At 40.7% G+C, this 27036-nt stretch overlaps 1 protein-coding gene across 1 annotated transcript; it reads left to right on the forward strand.

Annotated features, from left to right (window-relative positions):
• The first annotated feature begins 1149 nt into the window (after nucleotides 1-1149).
• Hacd4 (3-hydroxyacyl-CoA dehydratase 4) lies at nucleotides 1150-26875 on the forward strand. Its single transcript, XM_032902150.1, has 7 exons — nucleotides 1150-1210; nucleotides 2455-2558; nucleotides 5349-5476; nucleotides 13407-13519; nucleotides 17588-17694; nucleotides 20888-21013; nucleotides 26346-26875. Exons 1-7 carry the CDS (start codon nucleotides 1173-1175, stop codon nucleotides 26426-26428), a joined length of 699 nt encoding a protein of 232 aa, XP_032758041.1. The 5' UTR covers nucleotides 1150-1172; the 3' UTR covers nucleotides 26429-26875.
• Nucleotides 26876-27036: the final 161 nt, after the last annotated feature.

The following is a 27036-nucleotide window of genomic DNA, read 5'->3' on the forward strand; positions in this document are numbered from 1 at the left end:
AATGGGCTTGAGAAACGACCAAGGCTAGAGGAGCTGGCCCCTGGCAGAGGGCATGGAACAGTAGAACGTTCCAAGAGGCAGACTTGGTGACAGCTATGAGGAAGGAAACCATGACCCAATAAGAAAAATTGCTGACTCTAACTCCTAACCCTGCTGTTTATCAGCTGTGTGACCTGTGGTGAGTGACAATATTTCTTAAGGCCTCAACTTCCTTTTTGGTAAGATGGCAGCACTACCTTCCAACTCCAGTAACTGTGTAACTGTCTCACTTGGGAGTTTGGGGCGTTTTTGTTTTTTCTTTTTCTTTTCTTTTCTTTTTTTTTTTTCTTTTTCTTCTTTTCTTCTTTCTTCTTCTTCTTCTTCTTCTTCCTTCTCTCTTCTCTCTTCTCTCTCTCTCTCTCTCTCTCTCTCTCTCTCTCGGTGGTGGCAGTTTTTTTTAGGGGAAAGTGCTTTGGGGAGCTGTTTCGCTCTCTAGAGCCAAATGATTGGAATCTGATCTTCACGATGCAGGAGGTGGGTCTCATTCAAGTAGGAGGTGGGATGCCGTCTTCCCAAGAAACTAGGAAAATGCGTGTGGGAGTGTAGGTCATGGGCAGTGACATTAACTTAAGTGAATAACATTGACTTAATGACATGAAACACTAAATGAATGACATTAACTTAAACGAATAAAAGCATTTGTGCACACATCACTGTCACCCAGGTGTCCCGGATGGATTTCTGGAGGGCCGTGGCTCATGTTTAAATAGGTGTTGTGCCATCTGCCCCTTGCTTCCTTTCTTGAAGAAGAGAGGGTCTAAGAGAAAGCCTGGCCACCCTGTGGATCCGTGAACCCTTACAGCTAGTTAGACCCAGTGTATAGGCAGGTAAACTCCTAGGGGTCTCCACCCACAGATTAGTAGTCTGAGATCAGTTTGGAAAGCCTCGAGGTGAGATGTGCTTGTTCATCCGTTCATCCAGCCTACTTTCTATGCCTGGTCGCCTGGCCCAGTATGGCATGGAAGGAATTTGGCTTTCATTGCCTGCCCATCTCACGACCTCTGCTTTTTTTCAAAACTTGCTGAGTGTGTTAAGGCCCCGCCCTTCCTGAGCCCAGCCCGAGGCCGCCCCTAGCGCTTTCCCAGCCCACTCCTGCTGTTTCTCGGAGGTGCCCGAGAAGCAGACTGTGGCCCATGGGGCCCTCGGTGCTGCCAGCCTGGCTGCAGCCCAGGTAGGGCGCGGGGCTGCGGGGAGGGAGGGGCCAGGGCGCTGGGCAGCCGCCCACCGGCTTTCACGCCTGAAGTTCCTGACTCTGCTCAACACTTACTGCTCCTCCTGCCTAGTGTTAGTGGATTGCATTTTCTCCTCCTTAGATTCAGGATGGAGCTTTGCTGTTTCCTTCTTTTCTTTAGTTCTGAAGATGAGGAAATGGAAGGAAGGGCAGACTGCATGGCCACCTCTTTGTGCGCTCGCTCCCACAAGTCCTTCCCTTCCTTGTCCCCGCTGCGCCCCAGACCTTGGCGCAGGGCGGTTTTCGGTTTTCGCAGCATCCTGTTGCAACAGTGTTCACCACAGGAGGAATTCCAGGGAAACTAGGGCCTGGGGTGCGTGTTTACCTAAAGCCAGGTGATTCTGTTTGGGTTGGAGTTTTCCCCCTTTGAACTCCTTTAACAGTTTTGGTTATCTGTTGACTGCTCCATAGAGTTGGCTTACATACCTTGTTTCTCAGAAGTTTCCAGCTAAAAGAAGCCATTATTAACACTAACAAGGCTACTCTATCCTTCCCTGTGCACACCAGGGAAGCCCTTCACCTCCTTTTTCAGCTTCTAAATATATTTTTTTTAATTCAGTTTACATCCTGGTTGTCCTCTCCCCAGCAACCCACACACGCATTTTTTACACTCAGCTTGACTTCCTTTTTTTTTTTCCGGGTGAGCAACTAAACTGCTTTCTATGTGCATTTGATGGAGAGAACTCGCTTCCCTTGTAAAATACAACAGGAGGCAGGGGCAAGAAGGAAGAGTGTAACCCCAATCACAAAAGTCAGGTGTGTTCAGGTACTGAGTCACAGTACAGTCGTGACCACGTCCCTTTGATAACTGTAAGCCAGCTCCCGCAAGGTCATTCAGCGGGCTGAGCGGCTGGAATGCTAGCTGCCCAAGTCAGTCGTTTTGCATCCATGTCTCTTCCCTGTCCCCTTCCAGTTTCGAAGCTATCCTTACAGTGGCTGACAGTGTTAGAGAAACAGAGTTAGAATATTATCAAAGATGAAAAGGAAGCTTGGAAAAGAACTGCCTTTGGTTTTAAGCAATTTCAGTCAGCATACTCTTGTTAGACAAATTCATCCCATCAGACTCTAATGGGTTTGGAGGGAAAACCCAGTGAAGACCCTAATACAGAACTCTTTGCTTTTGTTTGCTTGGTTTGACTGGTCTATTAAAAGATGTGTTTAATGGCATTTTTCTGTATTTATAGGTATAGGAAGAGTGTGTATCTTTTCATCTATTACTTAATTCAGTTCTGTGGCCACTCATGGATACTGGCAAACATGACAGTCAGATTCTTCTCATTTGGGAAAGGTAAACACTCCTAAACAGCTTCGGTTTTTAACTTTTATTCCTGGATTCATCTGGCCTCGCTGACTTTCACTTCAAACTCTGTGCATCCTACATCTGGCACCGTTCACTTTTCTGTAGTTTGTTTTTCCATAAGTATACTTTATTATTTCGGACTTAAACCTTTTTAGAACAGGGAGGAAGAAGGTGAGACAAGGTGAGAGGGGCCTGTCTTGCCCCAGAACTGCCAGTTTGCTCTGAAAGCAAAGACTATCTTTGGAATGTTCCATTTTGGTTCTGCACCAAACTCATAAATTAAATGCATTTTGAAAAATCTGTTAAGTTCCAGCCTGACATTCTGTGTAGAGCAACAAAAAGTTAATGAAATTCTTCCACTACGTTTTATCTCCAGGTTTAGGGTAGCTGGAGATTACCAGTAACTGAATGACAAATTTTATGCCCCCCAAGACCCTGCTTGACCCCTTAAGAAGACATGTACATGACACAGCACACCGGTGACTAGTCACCTACATGGAGTTGGTATTGATGACTTGAATCATAAACTTCCTTCAGTTTCCTAAAAAGTCAAGAATTCACGCTTTAAACTATTCACTTCAGATTGTTACAGAATGAATCACCAAGTGACTGTCAAAACAACCTTCTCCGTGTCCCATCCCCACGTGAGTAAGTGTCATCACAGTTTACAACTGTTTGGTGACTTGACAATTTGAGCAACTGCTGGTTTAGCTAAAAACAAACACGAGTGTGGCTGGAAAAAAAAAAAAAACATGCCGAGCTCATCAATTGAGACTCCTATGTCATCTGCATCTAGTGGGCCGCTACAAACTATCCTGTGTTTCTCAGTCTTGCTGAAAAAGTATACATTCTTGCCTATGTCAATAACCTCAAAGTTAGAGCAGAAGGCGTGAATATCAACTATGAGAGCTGAGTTTTCAAGCAGAGGGAGACTGAGATACAAGTGGATGGAGGGCATCGGTTCTTTTTATTTTTTAATTGGATTTTTAATTTACATTTCAAATGTTTTCCCCTTTCCCTGTTTCCCATCAATAAACCTCTATTCCCATCCCTTCTCCCCCTTCTTCTACAAGGGTGTTCCCCCACCCATCTACCCACCCCTTTGTGCCTCCCCGCCCTGACATTTCCCTACACTGGGGCATCGAGCCTTGGCAGGACCAAGGACTTCTCCTCCATTGGTGCCCAACAAGGCCATCCTCTGCTACACATGGGTCTGTCCATGTGTACTCTTTGGATGGTGGATTAGTCCCTGGGAGCTCTGGTTGGTTGGTATTGTTGTTCTTATGGGGTTGCAAACCCCTTCAGCTCCTTCAGTCTTTTCTCTAACTCCCCCATTGGGGACCCCATTCTCAGTTCATTGGTGGCCATCAGTTCTGTACTTTGAATAGGCCATGTGAGCAGAATACAATTCATTTACCTCCCATGCCCCAGGCAAGAATGCTAATGTGTCCCTACCCATCCAGTGGACAAAGTGGCTTTAGTCATCTTGTCTCACTATTGTAATTGTAGCAGCTACTCTCATCACTGTGATTGTAGCAGCTCAGTTAGAGAAACAGAACTGGTCTGTTCATTTGAAATGAAGCCTGAGAACAAAGAACGGGATTGCAGTTCCATCCCTTAAGCCAGTAGCTCTCAACCTTCTTAATGCTGTGGCCCTTTAGTATAGTTCCTCATGTTATGGTGACCCCCCCACAACACACCATAAAATTATTTCATTGCTACTTCATACCTGTAATTTTCTAATTATGAATCATAATGTAAATATTTGATATGCAGGATATCTGATATATGACCCCTGTGAAAGGTTGTGTGACCCCTGCAAGGGGGTTGTAGTCCACAGGTTGAGAAACTGCTCTAGGCAATAATTCAAGTTGATCAAGTACAGCAGAGTCTTGAACTTGTGTGACCCCAAGACTATGTAATGGTAGGTACAAGCAGAGGACAGGAGTATGGATTATTAGTGTGACAGGAATTGCGTCTGAGAGGGGCATGTGATGACAGCATTTACCTTATAGAGACACCAAGATGAGAGTCCCCAGTACCTGTTCAGTTATAATCCTACAAGTACAGGGAATACAATTAAAAACAGAAATATCACCCTTAGAAGACTCTGAATGGGGTAGGATTTTATTGAAGATCTTAAAGCAACAAGTTTGTCATCAGAGGACCATCTGTCCCCTTCTATTTTAGTTCCATCTGTCTTCTCTGACATTCAGTGCTCAAAACAAAGCCAGAGTCACTAGTCCAGTATGTGTGTAGGACCCAGCAAACACAAACAAACGTGGTGCGTGACATCACAGCACCACAGTGTCATTTCCATAACGTTTCTATGAAATCAAATTTCTCATTGCCTTTTTTCCTCAATGAAAAAGCTGAACACAGCAGATTTTTAGAAACTTCATCCCCAAACCACCTACATGTCAAGGGGTTTAGATTCTGATGAATTATGTTTGTGTCAGAATTGCTGGAACATCTCATATATCAGGAATAAATACAATAACCCTGGCTGTGAAGACTTTGTAAGTTTCCATTCTTTTTGGAAGAGGACCGGTTAAAAAGAACTGTGCATACATTCTATAAGTACCACAGTACTTCTTGTAAGTACCACAGTACTTTCTAGGGATATATCGCGCTGCTATGATTTGGTAGCTTATTTAAAATAACTTTTGCACATGCGATAAAAGCATCTAAGCTGTATTTTGCAGAACTCTGCAAACGTGTGTCTGGATGCAGCTTTGACTCACAATGTCTGTATTTGTTTGTCATTTGCTAATGCAGATTCAATGGTCGACACGTTTTACGCTATTGGGTTGGTTATGCGGGTTTGCCAATCCATTTCCCTCCTGGAGTTACTGCATATCTATATTGGCATTGAGTCAAATCAGCTTTTCCCAAGGTTTTTGCAGGTAAGTTTAATCACGCTGTCATTGTAGAGTCTATTTCATTTTTTACTTTGTCCCATTTGTAGCCCCTAGTGATTTCATGGCAGAATTTGTCCACGGGATTCCCTTACCTAAACCATAACCATTAGAATGGCCCATGGGCAGTGTTTGGGCAGTGTCACTGGCCAACCTGCACACTGCCCTGTCCTGGAGATTCCATAGGCATTTACCACTCTGCATGCATCTCCCTCTGAGGTAGATCAGAAGTGAAAAGGATCAGAGTTGAAGCCTTTTAGTTTGACGCCTGGCTGTTCTATGGGCCACTGTGAGGTTATACTACAACCACCACCGGGCTCTTGATGGTGAAGAATGAGTGATTTAAAACAAAAAAAAAAGTGTTTGTTTTAACAGCAGGTTGACAGAAGGTTGAAAATTCACTGGAATATTCGCCACATAAATAATCACTGCTGGACTAAGAGTAAAAAATATTGTTAAATGGTATTATCCATGAAAAAGACAAAATAAGGCTTAAGTTACTACATGGATATGTATTTTAAAAACTCCAGGATTTAGAATAGCCATCTAGATGAGCATAATCCTCAAGAGAAATCTGAAAACAAACTACTTCCTAAAATATCAGAATCTTAATGTATTCAAAGACCTGGCAAAGCACTTGGGACGCAAGCACAGAGCTTGAAACTTGCTGGGTATAACCTTATAGATCCCTGTGTTAATTTGCTTAAAGTGCCAAGAAAACTTAAAGGATGCAAAAAAACCCAGCTTAATCTTCATGTATCTAATAAGAGCCCAGTATTATAAATATTAACAGGAACTATAGAAGGGTACAGCAAGAATGGGTTGGCGAGATGTCTGGGTAAGGAGGGCATTTGGCATTGAGCGTGATGACCAGAATTAAATTTCTGGAACTTCCATGGTAGAGGGAGAGAATAAACTCCTACACTTACCCTCTGACCTCCCCACATGCACTGCAGCACGAGAGTGTGGGGGCATGTGCATGCATGTGGGCGCACATACAGACACACAGATACATAGTCATGAATGTTTTAAAAGGTATGGGGTAGATTTCATTTTACTTAGTAAAAAAAAATAGGAGAGCACTGTTCATTTGAATGAAGGCATTTTATGTGTTGAAATATCAAATATTTTAAAAACGGAGGTAATAATGTACAAATAGTTATATTAAAATGAAGAGTTCATAGAATCTCCTTACACGTGTAACTTTACAAACTAAAGAGGGGCACAATTGGTCATAGAAGCCGTGAATAATTTAGAAACAAGATTTATTGGTTTTTCTGGCTGAATAGATCTGCTGTCGTTTTGGAAATGTCAAAATGTGTACAGTGGAATGTTACCTCTGGAAAGCAGAACTCAGAGTTCACAAAAGCTGCACCCTATCCTGCGGATTATTCACTGAATTGAGCTGAATTAAGTTCATATAAAATCTGAGTCATGTTATCACTTTCACTCTTCCTTTTTTTTTTTGGCTGACTTGGTTATTACTAATTTCTTAGTAACAAAGAATTTTCAGAAGGCAAGGATGTGTTAGTTTAGCTGTTGTTAATGCATACTATGAGATTAGAGAACCTTTTCTTGTCAGGAAGAAAACAGAGTGAGAGTTTGAAAGTGCACACATACGGTCTGCTTGACACAATTAGCTAGACTTGCCTAATATGCAAAATTACTGTAGAACTGAGACCTCTGAAATTTTTTGGAGATGTACGAATTCTAGAACATTCAAGTGTGGTTTTTAATTACACTTAAATTAATTACTTTAGTAAATTAATTAAATTACTAATTAAATCCTTGAATCATTGAAATCATTAAGTCATTGAAACCAAAGAAACGATTCCTGATTTGGTTACTTAAAATACAACAGTAAATACACATGTGGGTAAATTTATTTAAAAAGTGATTACTAAGTCCAATGCTAGTGGAGCACAGTGCTCTTCAAGTCTTTGGTTCTGGGGAGGATAAGCAAGGATCAGGGGACCAGCACTGAGAATGAGCATCCTGGGCTGTGTGTATCCCCGACGATGAGCACAGCTCTTTTGATGTGCCTATCAGTCTTCCTCTTTTACTGGAGTTGGAACTGCCTTCTGTTGCTCTAGTATTGCTTTCACAATGGGACTGAGACTGGGAAAGCTTTACAAAGGCATCAAGGTAAATTCTCATGTTCCGTGCCTTTCCCTATTCAAGTTCTGCAGACAATGGCAATCCCCCACTATGGGAAGACCCCAAGCACTCTGCTTAAAAACAATGCAACAAAACCTTAGATTGTGAAATCATTTGTGGTGTTCTCATTTCCCCATTTTTAAATGAAGAAATGGTACTTAGAGCAGCTGAGTTATTTACACTGATTATGGCTGACTGCATGCAATAATTTTTTTTAAAAAAATGCATAGTGTCCTCCTGCTTCAAAGAGAACAAAAGCAAGGTCTGCAGAATTGTGATGTTACTATGATATTACCTTCATAGCATTACGAAGCCACAGCAGAATGCATTCTTTTGAGAACAGATTTTCCTAAATGTCAAGATAAATAGTTCCACCTAGCATGAACAATGGATTAGGATTAGTTAGTTGAACAACTAATGTAACATCTGGCAAGTGCTGGTGCCGAGGGAATGAGGGTAAATTTGGGTTTGTTCATTGTTCCGAGTTACTACATGTTTTACACTCATATATCTGACAACAAGCAATAAGCTATAATTTTAAAAATTGTATGCAATTGCTCAGACAAAAAAGCAGAGAAAACACACACTATAAGACAGTAGTTATTTAACAGACATCTATATTTTATTTTCAAATTACTTATGAGGAAAATCCAAAACTGTAGCACAAAAAGCTGTTTATAGACTTCCATTGCTTATGATAATCATATATCATTTAAATTGTATGCGGAAACATAACATAGAGCTTAACACTTAAATTATACATAGAAGCATAGCATAGAGCTTTGCTTTCTTAGTTTCAAATGGGAAGCATCAAAAGACACAGAAGAAGCATGCTAAACAGGACAATGCAAATGAAAGCTGTTTTCCCTTTCCAGCCTTTTCCTTCCAATCAAATTTTCATTTGCATATTTCATTACTTCAGGGTTTTTTTTAAAGTTAATGGGGACTGGTAGATTTGTTAAATTTCATTAAAGAAAGCCAAACCCAACAGTGTGACCATTGTAGAGTGGAAATTCAGCCACACCTGAGGGTTAATTCTGATGCCTTGGTTGAGTCTTCAGCCTTATAGAAGACTTAGCAGCTTTTCTTGACGAAACTTAAAAGAAAGAAAAGATAAACAATCCCAGATAAACTTTTGTACCACAGTGCTTGGCAGGTTCTGCTTGGAGGAAACTCTCAGGGGAATATAGTTCAGCTGACTACAACTACAAGTGGTTCCGAGCCACATCTTGCCCTCCATTGATCACCATTAACACTGCAGCAGATGCATTAATCCTAAACATGCTTATGCAACTTCAAAAAAAATCTGTCACACTATAAATGATTTCCTCCAATTGTCATGCCTGTGTAGGTTCCACTCATGAAAGTCAAGGGCACAAAACACTCTGTATTAACCAATGTCATCAGCTCTTGTCTCCTGCTTGTGTTGAAGGCAAGGAAGTCATCTCACAGGAGAATGCCTAACTCCCTTGTGAGAGGACAGTGGCTTCCAGTCTGCTTTCTCCAGGCTGTGGAGCAGCTGAATTTGACTGCTAAACTAAGTCATCTTTGAACTTTGCATGAAAATCTCACCGATTTTTTACCCCCAGCAGGCCCTGAGTTGAGAACAGGCTTTGATTACTAGGGATAAAGCTTCTGATGTGTTGAGCACACACAGTTCACTGGAAGGGAAAGTTAGAGTCCTTGGGACTTGTCATTTCGATTCATGGAGTTCTTCAGTGAACAGAAACAAAGCTATCCTCTTTATAGTGTTATTTTACAAATGCAGAATGGCTTTTAAAAATCCATGTAGAGTCTTCATTATCTCGGTAGAAAAATGTCCTGCAAACAGTACTTCCTACAGAGTTGGAATCAAACTCTGGAAGTATGACTCAGAGTACTGTGATCTAAACACTCAGATCTTCTCATTTTTGTCATGTTGGTGGCCACTCTAAAACTGACATCCAGACAATGGCCTGTTCCTTATAAAGTAGGCATTAAAACAAGAACATCCCGGATATTCTGAGATAAGTAATAGCCAGAGAGATTGCTCATTAGGAAAGTTCTCGTCACACAAATCTGGCAAACCAATCCCCTGGGACCCATTTAAAGTGGAGAGTGAAAACCAACTCCCAAGCCTCTGACCTCCACACGTACACCATGGTATTCACGCCACACACTCACAACATACATCCATTCCACACTCCATACCCCTGCTCCACAGTTAACTAACATTTACAGTAAGGCAGGTACGGGGACATCTACCTCTAGTCTCTGGATCATACTGACCAGCTGGACTCCACGAATCAGTGAGATCTGGGTTCCATGAAAAGATCTCTCTTAAAGAACAAGGTAGGCAGGGACAGAAAACAACCTGGAGATCAACTTCCGGCCTCTACACACATGTTCACGCATTGTACATATATCTCCTCACATTCAAACAGGCACACACAAATACATGTTTTGTGTTTTTTAAATGTTAATAGGGTGTAAAATAGTTATATTTTGGTAAAACAATAATTTTGAGATTGAAACTTACTAAGTGGAGAAATTCTCCCCGTCGTCAGGGCACGGTTCTTACCCTTCCATTTTTTCCTTTTTTTTTTTTTTTTTTTTTTTTTTTTTTTTTTTTTTTTTTTCGGAGCTGGGGACTGAACCCAGGGCCTTGCGCTTCCTAGGCAAGCGCTCTACCACTGAGCTAAATCCCCAACCCCTTCCTATTTCTTAAGTTAAAAAAAATATTGTTTGAAGTTTCATCCCTTTCTTACGGACTTTCAGGCATTTCACCTCCTCCCCATGCTGCTAGAATGTTCTTCTCAACAATCCCCACCCTCACCTTCATGCCTTCTGTTGTGTATGACCACTTGGTTAATTTGAGTTTCCTTGCTGGAGCCACCCATGCACAGGCAAGAAACCCTTCACTTTTAGAAAGTACCTTGTCATATAACAATGTAACTTGCCATTCTTTAGATTAAATATATATGTGCTGGCTGCACATGCAGAAATCAGAGGACAAGGTTGAGGAATCAGTTTCCTTTTTACAACTCTGTGAGGATTTTCATTGCATGCTCCTGTCACCAGGCCTGTCCGGCAAGCGCCATAAGCTGCTGTGCCATCAGCTGTAGCAACACCTTTAAAGAACAGACCACTGTCTGGATGTTAGGTTCTAGAGTGGCCCCCAACATAACAAAAATTAAAAGGCTCTAGTGTTTCAGAATGCAGGACTTAGAGTTACTGTCTAGATTTTGATTCCAAAATACGAAGAAAGTCCGTATCACCTAGGAAAACACATGCTTTTGGGTAAAAGCAAATAAATAGTAAAAGTGCCTTCTTGGTGTTTTTTTGGAGCTTAAACATAAAACTATATATTTTGAAATAGGTGGAAAGTAGTTAAGTATTGACTTTTATCAACTTACTATCTGTAACAAAATTCCTCTATTCTGCCATCATTGAGTGTAATTAAATAACCATCAGATAATGAGTTAACACTGACATTTCATGTGGTGGGAATCTTCCTATTTCTGGCACTTGGGGGCATGTCCACTGCTGATTTCTATGCCACTAGGAACTCTATCACCAGGGAGTCACAGAGCCTTCCCTGATGTCTTGAGATAGTTTCATCATATAGCCCCAACCTCACTGGTAGATTTTCCTCTGTCCTCACCATTTAAAGGGCAAAGAAAATCTACCAGTGAGGCTGCGTCTCACAAATACTTAGGCACTATCTCATATTGCATTTGATTAATGCCTAAAACTCAGAGAACCTATGTTTTGCAAAAATCAAAAACAAAACAAAAAACCCTCAGGAACATACATGGATGCATACAGTGTAGATTTCTAACCTCATCACTGAGTACTTTAAAATTTTAGGTCCCTCAACACAGAACATTGTAATCCTAGCCTAGTCTCACTTGGATGGAAGCTGGACACAGAATTTAAATGCTGTGTTCATACCATGGGTGAATAGGAAGCACAAGCCAGATTCGTAGGCACCCATGACGAGACGGTGTCTAAGTATCTGTGAGATGCCCGTCCACAAGCTTCCCCTGCATCTTACATCCAAGAGCTGCCAGGAATCATGTCAGCCAGGCTGGGCTATTCAGTTACTCACATTGCAGTCTGGAAGACTTTATATAAGCTAAATGACAACACTAGCTCCTTACATCTTAAAGAAGGATTGATGGGGGAAAGAGCTCTGTGGATAACTCCCATAGATTGACTAAGTTTGAATCATGTCTAATTCCTCTTAGCCATGCAGGGGCCCTCTTGACTCACCTCCGTCGTCATAAACATGCTGACATAGCTTGCACATGTGGATTTCTGATCATGTGGACTGCTGTTGACAAATCTTGGATTTTTTTTTTAACACTAAAAGCCCATGATTCTGTTGTGGATTATCCCAGGATTTTTTTTCCTTAATCAGCTTTTTAAAAAAAAGGCAGCTATACAAAGTACAAATTAACCCCCTTATATTTTCTTTCCCTTTGCTACTAATGCGCTCCATCAATCTCCGAGTTCATTTTTTTTGGGGGGGGGCACTGAGAACAAAGAGAAATGCCCAATTAAGCACAAAAATGCAGACTGAAAAGGCTATGTGAATATAACACAAGTCACTTTATACTTTGTAAGGAAAGAGGACTGTGTTTTATTTAAGCTGGTAATTGGAGCTAAGCCAAAATATGTGAGTTTTCAATGATCTTCAATGCTTGTAACTTGGCATATATAACATATATTCCAAGAATGTGTTAAATTCTTTCTATTTTCCACTGGCTGAGGGGGGTTAGGATTATATTACTGCCCTGAAAAAAAAAGTTACAGTGGCTTCTCTATTGGCTAAAATTGAAATTTCCTGGCCTGCCACTCAAAACCCTTCACATCCCAGCCCCAAACGCATTTTCAATTACTTTTCCCCGTTTTCCTGCTCCACACCGCCCACTCCAGCCTCTCTATGGTTCTTGCTCCTCCCCAGGGCGGTGTAGATCATCACACTGCGATTTCTGCTGGGGCTGCTCTTGCCTGGGATGCCTTTCCTCACATCTGCTTTACTAGATAATTCCGATCCGTGGATCTGGAGCCAGCGGAAATGCTGCTCGGTCTCATGAAGCTCTCTCCCTTCACCCTTCTCTCAGGCAGCAAGCATCTCCTCCCTGAACCCTGCCTCTCTCTGCAGCATAGACTGTAATTACATTCCCCACCACTAACTCTGAAGGAAGGACCGTTTTTTACTGTACCATCTAATCCAGTGGTTCTCAGCCTTCCTAATGCTGAAACCTTTCCGTGTAGTTCTTCATGTTGCAGTGACCCCCAACCATAAAATTATTTTTGTATCTACTTACTAACTATAATTCTCCTACTGATGTGAATTGTAATGTAAATATCTGTGTTTTCTTATGGTCTTAAGTGACCCCTGTGAATGGTTGTTTGCCCCGCCCCCCGCCAAAGGGGTCATAACCCACAGATTGATGATCTAATTCATAGTGGACATTTAAGTAGGCGCTTGCCAAAGTGAATAGAAATGTGTATATGTCAAGAAGAAAGAAAATATCTTGACTTAGGTAAAATGCTATCTTTGTTTCATTATGTATAATTATAAAAGTACAGGAAAACAAACAAAATTAAAGTCATCCATAACACAACTCTTTAAGAGATAGTCACTGTCAAAAGGTTAGAAAATGGATTTCCAGTTAAAATGTTCTTTTAAACAAATCCCTATTTTTAATATTAGAAGATTACTTAAATGGCCCAACAGATTGCCCTAATTCTTAGCTAATTTTTTTTTAAGCTTACAGAGAGAATTATCATCCTTTTTGGGGTGATCACCAGTCAAGAGGAGGTCCAAGAGAAATATGTAGTGTGTGTTTTATTCATCTTTTGGAATCTACTGGATATGGTAAGGTAAGTAAGCAAGATTTCTGGGCATGGTAGTACATCTTTAGTCTCAGAGGTGAATCTCCGTGAGTTCAAGGCCAGCCTGGTCTCCATAGCTAATTCTAGGCTCACCAGTGAGACCCTGTCTTCAGTCATCCATCAATCTGCTAATACAAGGGAAAATTGCTTCAGTGAAATGAGTGATAACTGCTCGTACTGGTTACTCTGAATGAGACAGAAAAACCTCATTGCATGTTGTTTTATATTGAAATAGATGTGTGTATCTTTGTATTTCAAGTGCAATGCCAAGTTCCCAGGTTCCAAGCACAAGGCTTTGCCATGACACTGACCTGAAATGACCTCACAGCTATATGCTAATGGAAGGGACCTTATCATTCTTCTACCATAAATTATTTTATAATGGACTTTCATTACTTGTCAGAATCCACAAAGTTGGCATCATAGTTAGCTTCAGTTGTCAACCTGATCCCTGGGGAAAGAGAAAACCTCACCTGTGAGGTGTTTTCTTATCACTAATTGATGGAGCATGGTCCAGCCTACTGTGGGCCTGGAGGCAAGTCAGTAAGCCCTTTGCTACACACTGCTTCAGGTCCTGCCCTGACTTCCTACAGTGAGGGAATATGACCTGGTGTCTTTCTTCCCCCGAACCATTGGTTTTGATCACTGCTTTATTATAGCAACAGAGGAGTAAACTATACCAGTTGGTTTCTGTGACTTCAAAAATATTTTATAATAAGACCTCTTTTCTCTAGGGAAAAATATAGCCCCTTATCCATTTCTAGTGGGATCCAATGACTAAGTAGCCCTTTCGTGGCATCCCTAGGAACAACTGCTGCTTCAAATATCTGGATGGGAGCAGGCCCCAAAAGAGTCCTTATTTTGTGGCCGAGATTGCATATTTTATTCTGATATTTTTATTCTATTGTCAGTAACTTGACCGAGTTACAGCATGGCCTCAACAATAAGCTGAGTCCTAAAGATCATATGCATACTTAGTAAGCTATTTAATGCTTCAAAAATAGCATTTTATACTGGGACCTTTGTAGTCTGACTTCCTATTTACACAAGCATTGGTTTCTCCCCAGGGACCACAGCCTTCTGTTATATTGGAATATGAGTCCGTCGACTTCAGTATCCGTTTTCACATAAACTCAACAGAATAAAATGACTTTCGCATTAACAGTGGTAGCAAACTATTATGGGATGATTTGGGGACATAGAGGATACAGCGGAATGAACCAACTTCCACTAGTTACTTGATACATGATCTTGGGCAAACCATTTAACTTTTGTAAATGACTATTTTATTGAGATGTAAGTTACCTACCACAATTTAACTTTTAAAATCTAAAGTATATGCGTTTCCGTATACTCAAAGAGATGTACAACCATCCCTGTTATTCAGCTGAAGACTGCTTTTATCACCCATTAGAAGTCTATGCCCATATGAACATATCACTCCAGATTCCTTCCCTCCCCAGGCCCTGGCGACTCTATTCTCACTCTGTGGGTTTTCCTATTTTTGTGTTTCATGTAAATGGAATCATTGGATAGATGGTCTTTTGTTACTGTCCTCTCTTTCCTTCGAATAATGTTCTCAATACAGTATTGTAGCATGTAATGGTATTTCATGGCATTTTGTGGCTGAATAATATTCCATTGTGTCAACAAACCCCTGGATTATCCTCATAGCTGATGCCCATTTGCATTATTGGCACCTTTTGGCAGGCCATGAGCATTCATGTACAAGCTTTTGTTTCCCTTATAGCCAGTAGTAAGAGCTCTGGGTTCCTCTTTTGATACTGTTTTTCTCTCAGCAAAACGAGGGTAGACCTATCCTCTCCGTCTACTGTGAAGTAGCAGGAGCAAGGATCTTAGTCATCTGCCAAAGGTGCCTGTGAAAAGATTACAACTAACATGAGAGCTAACGATGAGACAGACGCTTTCCTCCTAAGAACATGATGAGGACATCCATGTCTGCCACTCTGTTCAACATTGTATTGGAATTCCTAGCCACAGTAATTGGGAAAAAATGTAAAAGGCTTCCAGATGGTAGAAAACTGTAAGTGACCAACGAGTTTAGTAGAGTTGCACAACACAAGGCAAGGCTAATACAAATCAGCGGCATTTCTTCAGTGAACTGTCTGAAAATGAAAATAACGAAACCAACCCTGTTTACGATCGCCTCCAACAGCATGGAGTACTCAGGAATACATTTAGCCAAAGTAGGCAGACCCTGTACAGTAAAGACATTGATAAATGGGCGGGCATTCCATGTTGGAACTTAATACAGTTCAGACGCCAGTACTCACAAATAAACAGCATTCTTTCTTTAAAAGTCCTGTTAGGATCTCAAATGGCTTTGGGGCAGTAATTAAGATGCTAATCTTAAAATTCACATAGAAACCTGAACTCAGATGAATTAAACTTTTATAAGAACACACTTGGTCTCACCCTTTCCACTTCAGAACTTACTAGAGAGCAACAACGATTACGAGTGTGGTCCTACTCCATGAACCAGTCAGGGGATAGAGGTATTGGTTCAGAGATAACCTCTTCTAATTTGGGTTAAGTTTTGCTAAGGTCCCAAGAGATTCAATTTGAAAGGAATAGTCATCTCTACGAAAGGTAACAGGACAACTGGATACCGCATGCAAAAGATGAAGTTGTATTTGACAATGCACCTTAGACAGGACACCAAAGCCACAAGGAACAAAAGGAAAAATTAGATATTGAACTGTATCAACGAGTTACTGTGATGCCTGCTACTGTGAACTTGATTGGACTCCGAGGGCATTAAGAAGGCATGCTCTTACATATACAGCCATCCAACTAGATAAGATGGATGAAGCAAAGAAGTGCAGGCCGACAGGAACCAGATATAGATCGCTCCTGAGAGACACAGCCAGAATACAGCAAATACATAGGTGAATGCCAGCAGTAAACCACTGAACTGAGAACGGGACCCCCGTTGAAGGAATCAGAGAATGAACTGGAAGAGCTTGAAGGGGCTTGAGACCCCATATGTACCACAATGCCAAGCAACCAGAGCTTCCAGGGACTAAGCCACTACCTAAAGACTATACATGGACTGACCCTGGACTCTGACCTCATAGGTAGCAATGAATATCCTAGTAAGAGCACCAGTGGAAGGGGAAGCCCTGGGTCCTGCTAAGACTGAACCCCAGTGAACTAGACTGTTGGGGGGAGGGGCAAGTGGGGGAGGATGGGGAGGGGAACACCCATAAAGAAGGGAGGGGGGATTAGGGGATGTTGGCCCAGAAACTGGGAAGGGAATAACAATAAATGTAAATAAGAAATACTCAAGTTAATAAAGATGGGGAAAAAAAAAAAAAAAAAAAAAAAAAAGAAGGGTGCTCTTGGGTGTTCCTACAAAATTCCAGAGTTTAGCTGAGGAAGACCCGCCCTGAATTTGAATTGCATCATCTCCTGGACTGCAATCCTGAATTGAAAAAGAAGAAAGAAAGAAAACTCAATTTGGGAGTCAATAGGCCATTTGGGTAATTCTGACACGTGTTGAAGTGTAAAAACCACTGGCCTATTTAAAGTTACTTACTGCACCCCAAACCTGCTTCCAAGGCCAGTTCTGATTGTGTAACTGGGCAAAGCTGCAGAAACAGAGGGGCGGTAGATATGAATTGGGGGTTGTGTTTTAATAACATCATCCTTTAACATACGTGCAAATAGGTCTGCCTTTTCAAGAAGCCTAGCTGTTGCTGCATAAAATGAGCTTGGCTTTTAAATAAAATTGAAGTCATTAATCATGGAAGTTTATAGCTGTAATTTCTTGGGAGGAGGTAAGAGCTACATTCTTGCTTTCTTCAGCTGTATAATTATCTATGATCCACCCCATGAGATAAGCCAGAGACACAGGTTCCCCCCGCAACAAAACACCATTTTAACCCCTGTCCTTACCTAAATTGTAGGAACTAAAGCATGTGAGTCCCACTTCCAATTTTACTCCCGTGTTTAATTTGTAGTAACATATTTTCTTCTCTTATTTCCCAGATAGCAGCAGCAAACTATGCTTACACACTACCTGTCTCCTTCCAGGTACACTTACAGCATGCTGTCCGTCATAGGGACATCTTATGCTGTCTTGACATGGCTCAGTCAAACACTCTGGATGCCAATTTACCCTCTGTGTGTTCTTGCTGAAGGTAAGAGTTATGTTGTATTTCTGACAGATATAAGCCATTGAGCTATAATCGTTCACTAATTTCTTGATAGGGAAACAGCTATTTTTTTTAATTGTTCCTGGCTTATTGATGATAACCTTCCTAGTCTATTTCCTTGCTTCAAAGAAGCAAACCATTAAGAAGCAAAGTTCAGTGGGGTGTGATGGGGTATACTATACCTGTAACCCTGGAGACAGACACCAAGTCAGCTTGGTCTACACAGAGTTCCAGGCCAGGCAAGGATACAGAGAGGGACCCTGTCTCAAAGACTGAAAGGAGAGAGGGAAAGAAGGAAGGGGAAGGAAGGAGGAAGGGAGAATCGGGGACAAAGAACATTAAAATTCAAGGTGGAGGTGGTCCTACACGGGGTACAACATACTGGGCTAGAAACAAGCATTAGGGTACAGGTGCTTGCCTTTATTAACTATGTGTCTGGGGCAACTCATTTCACCCCTGAGTCTTTTTACACCCCCAAATTGGGTTTAACATATACAGAAGCTACCATTTAATTCTTTTAACACTTAGAAATGTGGTCATCTCTGACTAGAATGCTTCTTACCATCTCCAAAGCATTGTACCTCTGCCGGTGACCATTTGACCACCATCTCATGAGTGTCCACTTTCAGAGGAAGGCTAAACTAAAAGTGTCCTCCAGTACAGCACCAGGGTTATTATTTTATAGAGTACACCTCAGGTGCAACTGGACATCTGTATGCTCCTTGATGTCACGTCCCTGATTAGACCAGCTCCATGTGCAAACACAGGTGCCTGCTTCTCGCTTCCTTCCTTTCTCATGTGCCCCAGTAGACGTGCGCAACAAGCAGGACATCAACTATTGCCTGTACTGATAAAGCAAAAATCACGGAACTAAAGTAAGCATTTTTCAAAGGACTTGAGGCTAAGCAAAGAACAAACGCTTCCTCCAGTAGTGGATTTGACAGGCTGCAGGGAGTTTCTTCTAAAAGCCACGATTAAAAATTTTTAATAATGCAAAAAGCATGCTGCAGTAACTACAGGGAAATACAGACATTATAAAGGGTGCTGTTGCCAATAATTGTGAGTATATAAAGACTAGCATATAAAAGAACATCGTATGTTTTCAATATTTACTAATGGTTAGAAATAATAAGTCAGAATTTTAAATTGTTAATTGTTAAAATGAATTGTTAAAAGTAGATTTTCAGAAAATCTAGAGAACAATGTTTTATAAATCATTAAAAACAAGAGCAAGAACAAGAACAACAACAACAACAACATCAAAACCCAGTCACCCATTCTTTAAGAATAAAATTCTTCATTCATGGAAGATTTGCTAAGAGTACTTATTTGTCTTGTCATATGGAAATATTATAAAGAACATAAAAGGAATGGATGTCGGAAAGAGTATAAGGTTTACATCAGGAGAAATGCAGTTGTAAGATCTGTACAGCAAAGCGAGTGCAGTCAATACTAGTGTACGTTTCTGAAAGGGTAAATTCAATTACCTCGCTTTAAAAAGTAGATGTTGAATACTAGATTTTATCATTAAGCATTATGTACATATATCAAAACACCACAATACCACACTGTGATCTATATATATATATGTATATATATATACATACATATATATAGTGATTTTTCAATTAAAACTATATTAACAAAATAGAGTTAATTTTTTTCCTAAAGACTGTATAATGGACTGTTTCCCTAAATGTGAGGAATGAATAAGTATACAAGAATCATTTCTGTTATTGCTGTTCAGAATTCTAAGTGCTTCCCTGTTGAAGGAAGCCTGTTTTGACATTGACGCCACACAATCCCCTCTCTTTTATTATCTTGTAAATCACTCTCTCAACCACCAAAGTATCAGCAGAAGAAAATTAAGACATACACATGGCACAGTGTTAATGATGCTTAACTCCAGGTAGTGGGAAGCCTGACATTTTTCCTTTTCGTGCACTGGATCTTCCGGAGTATAAAATTATGGAGGGAAGGAAACCTACTTTAATGAATTTAATAGCTCTTATTTTTGTTTTTATTTTTCTTTTTTAATTTTAAAGCTATATTTTTCATGTAGGATAAATTCAACAAATAAACACAGCTCCTATAAATACCCAAGTAATTACTCCTATGTCAGAATGCTCTCGACCTGGAGCTGCCCTTGTTAATGGCATGCTTGGTGTCCACTGAAGTCCTGCGTAGATACCCTGCATCCCATATCTCTCTGCCTTGGCTTCCGACTTTATCACAGCGCAACACATTGTATTATTAAAGAATTTGAGATAACTGCTATAAAAAATAGTGTATCAAGGAGCTGGAGAGATGGCTTAGAGAGGATCTGGGTTTGGTTCTCAGCACCCATGTAGCATCTAACAACTGTCTGTAACTTCAGTCTCAGAGGATTCACTGCCCTCTTCCAGCTTCCAAGGGGACGGCATTCATTTAGTACACTTACATACATGCAGGCAAAACACTGATACATGTAAGGCAAAAATCTAACTACCTTTTATTTCACGTTCCTGATGGCAGTAGCTTAGATAACTATGGCATGCCATTTTACTGCATGGAATTCTATAAAAAAAAGTCTACACATGTGATATAATTTCATGGATCCTCTGTGTTTTTAACAGTAAACTAGTCTCCTCCCACAGAATAATTTATGTCAGTATTTCTCACAGAGTTCCTCTAAATTTGTATTAAGTACTTCTAGGGCTGAGAAGAAAGCCGATATCCTAAGGTCAGTCATGGTGACAGGATGACGGGTGGTCCATTTCATTGCTGCAGAACTGCTCAGAGTCTTCGCTATGTTAAACATATGTCGTGTAACTCCAAGAAGAAAGTAATAGGCAGCGCTTTCCATCCTGACTGTCTCCCTACTTGTGAGCGAGGAGACAGATGTATTTTTAACTCATCATTTTAAGAAGCACTATACAGTCTTTCCATTTAAGCATGAAATGTGTGGATTCAACCAACAGCAAAGTGCACAACAGGCAATAATTAACAAGAATGCTAGAACAATTTAAGCCACATAATCACTCCACAGATTTCTCCGTCAAGCTGAACCTTTAACTAAAGGATTCAGCACATCGCAAAACTGTTATTACCAATTCAAAATCTCCTTCATTAGAAACGTATGCACTTACACCTGTGTAACCCAGAAAGGGAATCTTTATGATCCTTTTTCTTTAAACAGCATTCACCATCTATCAGTCACTGCCTTACTTTGAGTCGTTTGGCACAAACTCCACCATGCTTCCGTTTGATATATCTACCTATTTCCCTTACGTGCTGAAGCTGTATCTCATGATGCTCTTCATAGGTAAGTAGATATTTTGTTTGGCATTCTTCATGTATGTGTTGGTTTATATTGTCCTTGTCCTACACTGACTAGTAAATGGAGAGGAACTAAAGAGGAAGCCCAACACAGTCAACTAGACTGTCTGGTTAAGGCCCCTGGTGCTTTTTGTGGGGTATCACGAAACCAAGTGTTACACAATTTCACTTCACAGCAAGAACAATACTACTAGTGGAAAAAATGCTTGCAAGATGCATGAAATACAGAAATTTTGACCATGAGGACACAACTATTATACAAAAAGGAAAACAGAAGGATTAGTTGTTTTCCCCCATTTATACCCATTTTGTTTTCTGTTTGACTTTACATGCTATACGAATGCACCCCTTGGCAGGCAAATAGGAAGTTGATGATAAGGGCCCAAGAAAAACTGTAGAAAACTTACAGTTGTAGGAAGTGGAGTGATGGCTCAGTACTTAAGAGCATTTATGTTCGTAAAGAGAACCCAGACACCCACATGGCAGCTCACAACCATCCATAATTTCAGTTCCAGGGGATCCATACCCTCTCTTCTGGCAGCAGGCATGTGCATAGTGCACACATATATTTGTAGGTAAAACATTTATATATGCATGAAATAGATCCTTTAAAAAGCTTCAATTGAGCCATGCTTTGCCACATACACCTTTAATCCCAGTACTTGAGAGGCAGAGGCAGGTGGATCTCTATAGTGAGTTGCAAGACAGGCAGGGCTACACAGAGAGACTTTGTCTCCAAACCAAACCAAATTATACACACACACACACACACACACACACACACACACACACACACACACACACAAAAAGAGAGAGAGAGAGAGAGAGAGAGAGAGAGAGAGAGAGAGAGAGACTCATGTGGGATTTCAAGATGGCTTTACAAGATGGATAAGTAGAGGCACCCAGCACTTTGCTCCACAAAGAAAACACAAAGCAATAGGTATAGAGCTGCATTCTGAGGTGAGTACAAGAAAATGCTGGGTGAAACTAATGCACTGTAATATTAAAAGAATTGGCATAGCAACAGATACGAAATATCTGAGTACTGCTATGCCATCTGTATCACTAGGGGTGGGAGAATCTCCTTCTGACTAAGGGTGAGTGAACAGAGTCCTAACAAGCTGTGTTCAATCTAGGGGATTGGCGAACATGCCCTCTGAGACCACAGTTGGGTCAGTAGAGTGTAGAATCATAGCAGTATGAGGACCAGCCATTTCTTCTCACAGATCCAAGCATGGGTACCTCCTACTTACAGGGTAAGACAAGACTTACCTGTGGTCTATTGTGTCTCTGACCACAGGGGTAAACTGCAGCAGCCTTGAGCAATGCTAAGGCTCCAGTTAGTGCTCCTGTCCATAGGGTACATGGCCCAAGGAGGTCCACAAAGAAGCTTAATCAGGTGCTGGCTGTACCCTGCTCTCACTTTCTTCCACAGACAAACAAAAGGCCACTGAGAAGTCCAAGGGAAACCTACACATTTCTTGAAACCAATAGAAATCCCAAACCTACGGGATATTTTAAAAAAACAATACCAAGAACAATGAACAAGAACATTTTTAAAAGAAATATTTTGAATAAACAACTTAGTTGTGCATCTCAAGTACTAGGAAGAGCAAGAAATAAACAGAACCCAAATGATTGTATGAAGAGAAATAAAAATCAGACCGGAAATAAAACATAAAATAACAGTGCCAAGGGTCAATGAAGAAAAGCTAGTTATTTACTTGAAAAAACAAAAGTGGATAAACCTTGAAAACAATTTATAAACCTTGATAAAAATTGAAGATCCAAAGCAATCAAGTTAGAAATGTTAAGGGAGACATTACAATCCACAGCACAGAAATACAAGTGATCAGTTGAAATTATTTTGAAAAACTACCTGTTAATAAATTGGAAAGTCTAGAAGATATGGAAATTGTTATAAAAGACCTACCAAAATCCAACCAACAGGATATGGAAATTCAACATGATATAGAAAAACCTGAATAGACCAGTAATATGTAATAAGTAGTATCCAATCTCCCAGTGCAGAAAAGCCAGGATGAGATGGCTTCACTGATGAATTTTACCAAGATTTTAAGGAATAACCTTAATTAATTAATAACCTCGAATTAATAGGTAATCATTTGGGCTGGCATTACCATTACCGAAACTTAATGTAGAACAGCCCCAGTCAACAAAGTACTAGGTGAATCAAAAGAACCACACACTGCAAGAAGGTATGCTTCATTCCCAGATGCAAGAATGGTTCAACCTCTACAAATCAATAAACTACCATATGGTATAAAAAGCCATGTGAGTAGGTGAAGAAAAGTCATTTGACAAAGTTCAACATCCATTCATGATAAAACAGAAAAACAAGTTATGTATAACAAGCCCACAATTAATACCATACTGAATGTTGACAAAGTCTTTCCTTTCTTATCAGGAACAAGACAAGATATTCATTCTCCTTGCTCTTTTTCAATGTCATGTTTACTTTAGTCAGAGCAATTAGAAAAGAGAAAGAAAAGGTAGATACATAGGAAAGAAGGGAGTCAAACTATCCACGTTCACAGATGCACTGGATATAGCTCACAATGAAATCCCAGCATTCAGAAGGGTGACATAGGAGATTGTCAGAGTCAGATTGAGGGCAGCCTGTGCCAGAGAGAGAGGTCTTGTCTTAAAAACAAAGCAAAACAAACAAACAAACAAAAACCAACTGTGTGTTGGGGGAGGGGCATGAATAAAGACTTCAGCAGAACTACTCAGTAGGAGGACAGTGTCCACAGAAGCAGCTTTTGATGTGGGCAGCACCTAAGCTGGATGAAGCATACTCTACATCCTTCTCTGACCTCTAATGCTCTTCAGACAAAGAACTCAAGAGTTCATTCAAAACAGTTCTGTCTTTTTAAGACTTGATGCTGCTTAGGGCTGTCTACTTAGGACTTTACTTTCTGTTTTGTTGGTTTGTTTAAAGCCCTTCCACACATAATGAATTTGCTAAGGAAGAATTTATGAATGACCTCTAAGTCACAATAGCCACAAAACATACCTAGGAACAAACTAAGGAAGTTCCTCTATAAAAAAAAAAAAGTACAAAACACTCATGAGAGAAACATCAGATATTAAAAGATGGAAAGATTGCCTATTTCCATGGATTGGCAGAAGTCATTAAATGTCTTTAGTGCCCGAAGTGATCTAAAGACTCGATGTAATCTCCATGAAAACACTGTTGTCACTTGAGGACTGAGCTCATTAGTGAGTGGGTAAGAGTCAGGCTGTACAAGCATGTGGACCCGAGTGTGAATTCCCCGAATCCTCCAAAAAACTGGGCATGGCCATACACCTATAGCTTGAGGCTGTTGTAGGTAGAATTGCTGGGGCTTGTGGGCTATTAGTCCAGCTCTGGGTTCAGTGAGAGACCCTGTCTCAGTGGCATAGGGCAGAGAGAGTGATAGAGCCAAGAGCTGAGTCTTCCTCGAGCCCCTACATTTGCACCAGCAAACACATGTGCAAATACCATAAACACATATGCTTTTAAGAAAATAATTTTAATAAGAATAAAATAGCAAGTGACATGCTGCACGGAACAGCAACAACAAAAGCCACTAAAATTAGTATGCAAACCCTAAAGCTATTGAGTCAAATGGAAAGGGCAAAGCTGGAGTCATGGACACCTGATTTCTAGACACAAGGCAGAGCTCGGTAACAAGCAATAAGATACTACATAAAAGGCAATTCCTAGTGAATAGAATAGAGAATCCAGAAATAGGCATGCCAACACTAACAATACACATCAGAGAAACACACAGTGTTAGGAGAACAGGATATACACACGGACAGAAGAAGACTGACACATGACCTCACCCTCACCCTACACAGAAATCCACTCAAACTATCAGATACTTTAACAGAAGACCTGAAGCTCTAAGTACCAGCAACGACTTCACAATGTGGTACAGATGGTAACTGTTGAATGAGATACCAATAGCTCAGGAAACAAAAGCAAGAATTAATGAGATGACATCAAAATAGAAAGCTTCCACACAGCAAATAACAGAGCAAGGAAAAAAAACCTACAGAGTGGGAGAGAATAGTTGCCTATTCTTCAGAAGGTATAAAGACCTCAAAATTCAATATGAAATAAGTAATACAATTTGAAAATGTGTTTGTGATATAAATATACTTGTAAAGTACACACACACACACACACACACACACACACAACCAGTTACTATGAAAAAATGTTCCATTTCACTAACCACCAGGGCAACAGATTCAGTGAGCTATCATTTAAGTTCAGTCAGATTGGCTGGCTATCAACCAAACAACAACAAAAACAAATGCTAGTGAGGATGTGGAGAAAAAGAAACCACGGTTGTTGGGAATGCAAATTAGTGCAGCTACTACTGCAACCCTGTGGAAGTTCCTCAAAAAATACCCTAAAAATAGAACTGCCATGTGACCCAGCTGCCCCAAAGAGAGGACAAAAGGAAGTGAAGTTAGCAGCCTATGAAAAAGCATGCTCTCTTCACAACAGAAAGATGTGGGACCAGCCCAGGAGGCTGCTAACATGGATGGAGAGAGGAAATATCTAGTGGTGCACTTAGTCATAAAGAATGAATTCCTGGTCTTCCAGGACCACGGCGAGAAACACAGCGCATATTGGGCAAGACTGGTCTTGCTTTTGTGTGAAAATTTAAGAACTGACATGAAAGTTGACGAGTGACTATGTGGGGCTGGAAGCCAGCAGAAGGGATGTGAGATCTGATGAGTGCATTCCACATACATGTGTGGAAATACCACACTGAATCCACTAATATGCACAGCAACACAGGAAACCTGAAATCCAAGAGTGAAGTTAATTAAAAGTAAATTAATCAGAGGTAGTGTGGGCTAAGAGAAAACTGTATTTGAACAAATGTGATCAGTTAAATGTTCTCCAGGAAGCTAGGGGAAGACTTTTATTATTTACATTTTCCTGCCCCTACCCTTCACAAATTATCAAGATAATAGTCATTTCTGAGAGACAATAGCTTTCAAGTGTAAGAATACCGCATCTAAATAAAGAGGTAAAAGGACAGTTTGGAGGCAGTGATGAAAGCTACCCAAGAAAGGGGTGTTGGGGGACTCTGAATCAGAGTGTGTTGATTGGACGAGTTTGCTCGCACTGCCTTTCTATGTAAAATCTGGACCGTTCATGTGCTCCTCCTGAGCCTTCCTTGTTAACTGTTGTTGCTCCCAGACTTCAAGCAGCCCCCTCTGCCTGTGTCCTGAAACCATGGCTCTTTTCAGAGCAATGATGAACCAACCTTACTTCCTTTTCACTATAGGTATGTATTTCACCTACAGCCATCTTTATACGGAAAGAAAAGACATCCTCCGAGGATCTTCTGTCAAACAGAAGAAAATGTGAGGCAGCCTGTTGCGCAGGGGACAAGATTGGCTGACGGATTAAACTGTAGTGAATACAACACTGGGCCTCTGCTAGAGAAAAAGAACATAGAACTGGACCGGTCTCCACCATGGCGCCATGTTCCGAAGCTACTGGGCTTTGAGAAAAGAATTCCCAACAGGTGCAGTGTACATTGCTTTACCAGGGCTGTGGGCGTCATACAAGTTACGTTTATAATGAGTCGACTCTGAGTGTCTCCCTATGATGTTAGTGAAAACAGACTCAATGGAGCAAATCCAATTGACTTGAGAAACCAGCTGATTCACTTCTGCACTAGCAACTAACAGACGTCTATGAAGGGGATGTGGTAAGATGTCCTCTTGGATTCTAAGATAACATACTCTATAGTGCCCTTAGAACCATGAACATTGCATATACCCAGAAAATTAAACATCTTCCTGTATCTTAGCTCAGGTTGTTGCTGTCAAAAAGTGCACCTCTACCTTATAAAACTTGGTTGTTAAAACTACAGAAATTTATGTTTTAGGGTTTGGGAGCCTTGGAGGTACAAGAGCAAGATGCTCAATGAGATTAGTGTAGGCGTGGACTATAGACTTGATCAGCCTCTC

Source organism: Rattus rattus, chromosome 1, assembly GCF_011064425.1.
Source record: "Rattus rattus isolate New Zealand chromosome 1, Rrattus_CSIRO_v1, whole genome shotgun sequence".
Taxonomy (NCBI): Eukaryota; Metazoa; Chordata; class Mammalia; order Rodentia; family Muridae; genus Rattus; species Rattus rattus.